Below are 8,796 nucleotides of genomic sequence, written 5' to 3'. Positions count from 1 at the left end.
CAGTTCCTTCACCCGCGCCGCCGCCCGCCTATTCCTCTTTCCCCTGCAGCGCCTCTTTCTTTCCTCAGAACGAGTGAAGGAGGGGAAAGATATTGAGAACGGATCCAGTTACTCAGACCCGTATCTATTTGATTGGTCACTTTGGGTCAGATCTGACCCGAATCAAAGTGGTTCAGATCTGTTTATTTTTGGGTTCATTTGTATTGGTCTGCATTTGTGATTGCTCGATTCTGTTGGCCGTTGGTGTATGGCTGATCCTGATGCTGATGACGGAATCGTGCTAGATCCAGAGACCGGCATAGTAGATTTACAACTTTCCCCGTGGTTTGATTATCAGTCATTCGAGAGCGTGCCCGAGTACGTGGAGCGTGTGACCCATCAGATCGTTGACAGCGTAGAGAGTAGTTTGGGAATCAGTTCATGACATCGGCGTTTCCATCCAGATACACCGCTCCATCCTAATTACGCCGCCCTCGGTGGAGAGCTTCCACCCCTCATATTTGGCGTCGTTGAACCACCTCCAGAGGATCCTCCCGTCGAACCAATTCAACCCGACGAAGGTTCAACTTTCTTTCGCCCAATTATTTTCGGAAATGCTATTGCTTGCATGTTGTTATCAATATTATTATCGATCGTATTTGTGCTGTAATCAGTTTGATTAAGTGAGCGAGCGAATCTGTTGCTAAGTACTTTTACTTATCTAAATATTACAATTTGAACTGTATTGAGAGAACGAATCATTACATTTATTTTCTGGATCATTTACAAAAGATTTGAACTTAGTACATTGCAACTTTTGCTTAAAAACCATCGAAAGCTACACTTTATTCTTGAGCTTCCTGCCTAGATCGATCGCTGATTTGGCGAAGCATTGTTGTCGTTAATCTTCATACCTGCATCACATTGTTTCGCATCACCTAGGCATTTGAACCCGACGCCTAGGCGGGAGCCTAGACGGTTATCCTATTTTTTATTTTCTTAATTACAATAATTGTTAGTAAATACCAATGTGGTGGTGGAGGATTTTCTAAATGTCAGAGGAGGTAGAGGTGCTCATAGTTGGAGGCTGGAGGAGTTTGAGGAGCTTGGAGGACGTGAAGTCTGCAACGGAGGAAATCACGATCAAGGCATAAAGGGTGCGAACCGCGTAAGCAACACACACTCCCCTAGATTCTCCCATAACTTAGGTGCACAGCCTAGATACCACCTAGGCACTAGACATTAGGTGGGCGGCCAAGGCACTGCCTAGGTCTACATGTACACCTAGGCGGTTGGGCAGAGACTCTTTAAAACAATGAGCAATAAGGCTAAAGAGAAACCAAATGACGAAAAACAACTCACATATAACTTGTTCGCGTGTTTTATTTACCACAGACCTAGCAGTGTTTTGGTCAGACAGCATTTCCTTGTATGGATTTGGGTGTAAAAAATTGTCTGGACTTCGAATTTTGCCTCCTGTACAATCAGTTGTTTTAAATAGAAAGGATCAAGTCTGTTCAAAGTTCAAACCTCTATCCACACGACCTAACTAGAACTAACCCACTTAGTAGAAGAGTGACAACCACGTTCAAGTAAACCATGAACAGACGATATAGTTCAGGCAGAAGTTCCTCAAACATTTAACATGGGTAATTTCAGGCTATCGCTACATGGTCGGCCAACCAATGACCAGATTGGGCCCATTGCAACCTTATTGAACCTTAATTAATACTTTATATAATAAGACAAAAACTATAATGATACAAATCGCAGAAAAATATATATACAGTAGAGAAGTTGGACTATACAATCAAAAGAAAGTAAAGGTCAGCATAAATGAAAATGTATGATTTTCTAAAACCAAGGTTTGCAAACTCAGTTTCTTCATGACATACATATATACATATGTATGTACATGTGATGGATAAAAGTATGAAATTACCTGATAAGCAAGTTTTGTTCGAGCCAAATCCAATGGATAGGTGCACAAAACTGCAGTTCCACCAGCAGCCGAACCAGCTAACAGATCTATGAAAGGTCCTGTTCCCAGCGAGGGATAGTTGTTTAAAAGACAACACCGATACTGCTCGTAGGTCATAAAGTGCAATGCAGCATATGGAACAATCCTAAGAACGCTAGCACCATTTCCCCTAAAAGTTCAAAACATAAAAAAGGTGCTAATGACACACACACAGCAAGCAAGCGAGAGAATGTAAACTTGCTTCCTTATTCTACAACTTACTTATAGAATCCAAGGATGCCCTCATGTTGCTTCAACTTCTTCAGAGATTGGATTATTCCAAGATATTTGAACCCTTCAGTTCTTGTCTGTTATAAGAGAAACAAAATAAGTAAATTTTTTTATACACATAAGAATACTGGAACAATTATTGACCACTAAATAAGAAAATGATCTTCTAAGCTTTAATCTGATAAGAAAGAATAATGAAAATATCATTTTTTTTATAGCATAAACTAGTGTTTTCTCCAAATGAAGCAACAAAATAAATTTACCAGAGTCCAAGGGCTACTGCTGGACCAAAGAACAAAGTATCTCATTCAGAAGCCCATGACAATAATAAAACTTGCACAAATACAAGAGATCAATCTCAAAGGAAAAGTAACACCCACGAAGATAAAAGTAAGGGTTATTTAGATAGTAGTCCCTCTAATCTATAACAATTCCAAATTAGTCCCTCAAATCTGAAATTGCTTATAAGTCCTTCAAATCCTAGGGGTCTTGGGGTCTTGCAATTTGGTCCCTCAATCACCAAATACCACTCACTTAATGTTTTTTTTGAACAAAATGGGTTTTGGAGGGAAGCATAAATAAGGGGTATTTGGGTCATTGAGGGACCTAAGTGCAAGACCCCTTAGATTTTCAGGGGCTTATGAGCAATTTCAAATTTTTGAGGGACTAATATGGAATTATTGAAGATTTGAGGGGCTAATATCTAAATAACCCTAAAACCTTCAAATTTTTGAGGGACTAATATGAAATTATTGAAGATTTGAGGGGCTAATATCTAAACAGTAAATGACTATAAACAACTCTCAACTAAAACCTTCAAGATTGAATTAGCAACATAAAAAAGACACTTAAGAATAGGCGAAACTCGAATATGACCGTGTGACATGCTCAATACTTTATGGTAACTTTCACAAGGAAACTGAAAACCACAATCTTATACTTGAGCCTACCTAACCACAATCAATCACCAAAAGATGCATTCAACTTACACACACAGAAGTGCATACAGAATGTGGTAAAGAAGCTTTGCAATTCAAAAGAAAAGAGGAACAGTTCACAGGTGGATAATAAACAGTAACATAAGAAAATAATAAAATACAGCCATACATAGCTGACCTTAAGATATTCTAATTCCAAATGCTCCTTGTCATCAGTGTTACATGGATATGGGTAATAGGTACCTACTAGGGTTGACATAGGAAGCTTACAAAACAGCAATATGAGAATTAGTTATATCTTGTGAAGTCATGCAAATATGTAGAACATGTACACAATGGGAAATCCGCTAAAAATATATCATAGTTACAAAAACCTTAAGAGGTTTATCTTATAAAAAATATGGTACTAAGCTTCAATATGTCAATAATAGTGTTGTTGATTGCTCAAGAAGTGTGCTTAAGTGTCTAAACTTTCCATGTTCAATGACCAACAATCTGAAATGCCCTTTCTCAAAAGATAATTCAGTTTAATCGCTAGCAGAACTAGAAACATGTACAAGCTAAGAATTGAGCATCATATCACTAGCACAAGATGAAACAGCAAATGAACTTCTAAGCTTCTCTTATCAACCTTCCTTCTTTTGTAATGCAAATTTTCCCTTGGCAAAGACTCCTTTTATGGTGCTAAATTTGTCAAAGAAAAGGACAACTAACTAATTTCCCTTTTTCCTTATCTTTTTTTTTATATTAAAAATCTTGTTCAGCCAAATATGTGATGATAAGACATGAGATGGATGCCTATTCTCTAAGAAAATCAAGTAAAGATCCTCTTGAACAAATGGCTCCTTAATTTATAACATCATAGAAAACCAGAAGCATATGCAAAATTAAAACATGAATGAAATTCTATGATTGGAGACTTTAGAACCAACCAATCTATTTTAAAGAAATCGTTAATTAAGTTCAAATCCACAAAAGTAACAAGCAAAACAGCGATAAAAACAAAAGGGAAGTAAGCCTCATACAATTGTTGATCTTGTTTTTCTCCTATGTCATGACTCATGCCTAGTGTTTACAGAAATCAGCTGCATGACCGATATGTCAGCCGAAATTATAGGACTCGCGACAATGAGAAAGGTTTTAATTATCATTTATTATTTTTGGAAAATTATAGGTGAAATATCAGGATTTTCTTAGCAATGTTGATAACATTTTTGTACGTTTTTGATATGTCAAGCGATATTAAGCGTAAAAAATTGGCCAGAGTGGTGTCATGTCAAGTTCAGAGTTAAAATTTGTTATATAGATCAGTTTTTGGTTTAAGGCTAAAGTTGAGCCTCTGGATTTAGGGTTAAAATTGATCCCTAAACCCAAATTTGAATCTAATCTTGAAATAGAAAAATTAGAGTTCAATTAAGCATCAATGCTTCACCTTAAATTTTTTCTAGTTAAGAGTCTCTACACCATCAGATGCTTGTCACACGTTCACCCTCAACCGCATGTCTTCAAAGTCCCTCCTCTTTCTCGATCTCTCTCTTGATTTCTCTTAGTTACATCTCTCCTAGCTTCTCTGTCACTTAAACAAATCTTATTTGCATGATTGTTTTTTAGATTTCATTTAGAACCTCTATGATATGTGCATAGATTATCCAATACCACACTCAGATATTTACTAAATAAACCCAACATAAACTGTATCTTCCACCTTACATGGAATCTTTTCCTCTGAAAAAAAACCCTGATGTCTGATATTTAGAACACTTGCCATATCGACATAAGCTAAAGATCCCCATGTCCATGTTCATGTCCATCATGAAACCAACAGCGGCATGTGGTAATACATGCAGAACGTCTACAGTGAACAAGCAAGAGATGGATGGATGTAGGTGGTGTCATGCATAATAAATCCAGGATACATGCTCTTATTCATTGCATTGTAATGGATCAAGATAATACACGGCATCATCTAAAACCAAACCTACTTTGAATGCAGTTTCCAGTTAGTTTGAGCTGCATTTAAAACTGTTTACATTTCCTTTACCAACCTGAATCCAAAATGTGATGTGCTTTGGCTTTCATGGTGGATCACACCGATGCACTTAAAAGTTGCCATACTTGCATTTCATATTTGGTTTTCTTGTGCTTTGTTTTTTGTGTTGAAAAGTTGTTAATTTGTTATGTTGTTCTAGATTAAATTTTTTAATGCCCTAAGGATGCTATTTGTCACTTCTGTGATTATGGTTAGTTCACACCATGCTGGCAGTAATTGCATTTTAAAACATACTCCAAATAAACATATCAGCATTCCATTATGACAAATCCTAGTTGAAGAATGAAAGTCCAATGAGGCGCCTGTATAATAGTTCCTAGAGGCAATCATTTAAGCAGAAGTACAGTTTAGGCCTCCACCATAACTATTGATAAGAGAGCATTTCCCCACTCACCATGTTAATGTTGTGCTTCCTCAAATTCTTAAATTGGTAACTATATATTATACATATTTGACATTTAACACAAACAGTTCTCTAAAAGCAACTCTTAAACGACTATTTTTAAGAAAATAAGGTTAGGAACTCTGAGTTATTCCTGAATCGTACTTCTGATCATGTAAAAAAAAGGACTGAGATTAAAACTTTTTCCGCATTCCATCTTACAACCCTAATGGCCACATTTACATGCTCATTATATTTCGCAACGTAATCCATCTTACAACCCCAATGGCCACATTTACATGCTCATTGTATTTTGCAACGTTATTATTGTCATAATATCAAAATTTATAGCGTGAAGACTAAATAGCCGAGAGCAAAAGATAGTAAAAGGTACGCTTAACAAATAAAGCCAGAATTCAAAGAAAAAAGAAAAGAAAAGAAAATCTCCTTGCTATTAGATTTTGTCCGCCAAAATATCTAAAATATATAGGATAGGTCGTTGTCAATCAGGTAAGGCCGAAGAAATGAACCAACATAGTAAAAATGTTGATCTAAACAATATATCTTTTTTAAGAACTTCTCTCTCAGCCATCAAAAAGGTTAAAAGCTAACTCCTTTCCAATCAAAAACAACCCAAATAAAATCAACAACCAACCTGCAAGAGAATTTTGACCCTCTCCAGAGGGGCCACCGCCGTCTTAGCGAAAGCCCCAGCCGCTCCCCCAGCAATCAGCTCCTTCACATAAACCGGCAGCCCGCTGACGTCAGCGTCTCCCGCTGCGAAGACCCCATTGGCTCCTTCCCCTTCAACAAACTATACTGAAAAATACAAGAAGAAAAAAATCCCTGAAAACCCTAGGCTCGCCCAAAACAAGTTAACTATCCAGCCTGCAACTGGGCAAACTCCTTATCCCATCGATCTCTCGAGAGGCAGAAGCAGAAATCCCTCCGGTGAAAGAGGATCAGCTGTCGATCTAGGGTTTGATGATGGCGAATGCTAAGAAACTCGCCGTAGGGTTTCTTTGCATCCAAATTGGGATCGACGAGGAGAAGATACATCCAATTCGGTTGGTGATCGGATGGGAGATCGGAGGGCCGCTGGTTTTAAGGAGGCGAGATCAGTTCCATGGATCGAGGATTGAGGTAATGAATCTGGGTTCACTGTAGTGAATCTGGGTTCACTGCGTTGATGTAATTAATGCATGTGTTTAATGAGGTAATTAATGCATGTGTCTGTTGACTGTTTGACTGAATCCTAGCCATTGGATGAAGGGGATTTTTAGTTTTTAGGTTAAGGAGGTTTTTATTAGAACATCTATATATATATATATAGATATATAAAAAAAAATAAAAACATCACTATCCTAAAAACTAAAAACAAATCCTCTCCATTGGATCTAGATTCATCCAATGGCTGAGATTAAAGCTGCATAAGGGTAATCAGGTAAAATAAACAGCCCACTAAAGAGAGCTAATTAATGATTCTCTGTTGAGTTCTCCATTTCCCCATGCAACTCTCTCTCTCTCCAAAATCACAGCAACTCTCTCTCTGTCTTCAACATCTCCCTATCCACGGTCTTCTTCAACATTCGTCTTCAACCTTCATCTTCAACCACTGTCTTCAACATTTGTCATCGTTAAATTATTTTGACGCTTTAATGGTAAGTTTATGAAATTTGTTTGATTTTTCGTCTAAAAGTTTTAGTTTTAACCTTAAAGATCGTAGCTTTTTGTTGTAAAAGGTGAAATATTTCACCTTTTAGTCTGAAAAGTTTTTTGTTTTTTGAAGAAACCAGTTGAAAAACGAAGACACGCATAAGTGAATCTCGATTCACAGCAGTGAATCCAGATTCAGTATGTGAGGTGTTTGTTTTTTACTATAAAAATCGTAATTTTTTGTTGTAAAAGCTGAAATATTTTCATGGTTTAAAATTTTATAGCTTGTTTTTTACCATAAGTTTCTTATTCTTTTTGTTTAAAATTTTATAGCTTGTTTTTTACCATATATAAGTTTCTTATTCTTCAATATAATCCAGATTCAATGGAGTGAATCCAGATTCAATGGAGTGAATCTAGATTCACTGGAGTGAATTCAGATTCACTGGAGTGAATTCAGATTCACTGGAGTGAATCCAGATTCACTCCAGCGAAAGCTTGGATGGTTAGGATGGTTTTTAACGAATTGTTGAAGAAATAAATGCATGTGCTGTAATTTCGAAGAAATAAACGCATGAGTGAATCTAGATTCACTGCAGTGAATCCAGATTCAGTTATGTGAGGTGTTTGTTTTTTACCATAAAAATCGTAACTTTTTGCTGTAAATGTGAAATCTTATCATGGTTTAAAATTTTATAGCTTGTTTTTTACCATAAGTTTCTTATTCTTTTTGTTTTTTATTTTTGCAGATTTGCTATGTTTGATAACGAGTTTCAGTCCACTGAATCTGGATTCAATTCAGTGAATCTGGATTCACTCCTATGAATCGAGCTTCGATATAATCCAGATTCAATGGAGTGAATCCAGATTCAATGGAGTGAATCCAGATTCAATGGAGTGAATCCAGATTCAATGGAGTGAATCCAGATTCACTGGAGTGAATCTAGATTCACTCCAGCGAAAGCTTGGATGGTTAGGATGATTTTTAATGAATTGTTGAAGAAATAAATGCATGTGCTGTAAGTTCGAAGAAATTTTTTGCTGTAAAAGGTAAAATCTTTTCATGGTTTAAAATTTTATAGCTTGTTTTTTACCATAAGTTTCTTATTCTTCAATATAATCCAGATTCAATGGAGTGAATCCAGATTCACTCCAGCGAAAGCTTGGATGGTTAGGATGATTTTTAATGAATTGTTGCTGTGTTCTTCATGCGAAGATGGAAGATCAAAGTTTGATAGAAGATGGAAATGAGTTACAGAGAGTATTAAAGGACGTGTTGTATTAAAGGACGTGCTGTTTCCAAGGACGTGTTGTATTAAAGGACGTGTTGTTTCCAATGTTGTCAGCCACCATTAATATAGTGAATTGTTCCAATTTTACTCTTTTTACATTGTTTTTTACAGCTCATGTGTATTAAATTTGTCTATATTTACAATTATGCCATCGAAATGTAGGCCATTGGATTAGATAGATTGGAGGGTTAGGATTGGTTTTTAGTTCTCTAGGTTTTTATTAGAACCTCTCCCTATATATATATATA

At 36.5% G+C, this 8,796-nt stretch overlaps 1 protein-coding gene across 1 annotated transcript in view; it reads right to left on the bottom strand.

Moving 5' to 3' along the window:
- Positions 725-8,796, bottom strand: part of LOC109831108 (graves disease carrier protein-like) — a 17,372-nt gene continuing 9,300 nt past the window's right edge. The window contains exons 2-4 of the mRNA XM_020398448.1: positions 6,256-6,404; positions 2,222-2,307; positions 725-2,129 (exon numbers count right to left, since the gene is read on the bottom strand). Of these exons, the coding sequence (XP_020254037.1) occupies positions 1,790-2,129; positions 2,222-2,307; positions 6,256-6,404 (575 nt within the window). The 3' untranslated portion in view covers positions 725-1,789. The remainder of the gene's footprint in view (positions 2,130-2,221; positions 2,308-6,255; positions 6,405-8,796) is intronic.

This window comes from Asparagus officinalis, chromosome 2 (genome assembly GCF_001876935.1).
Source record: "Asparagus officinalis chromosome 2, Aspof.V1, whole genome shotgun sequence".
NCBI classification, from domain to species: domain Eukaryota; kingdom Viridiplantae; phylum Streptophyta; class Magnoliopsida; order Asparagales; family Asparagaceae; genus Asparagus; species Asparagus officinalis.
The sequence above is the reverse complement of the archived record's forward strand: the minus strand, read 5'-3'. Positions and strand labels throughout refer to the sequence as shown.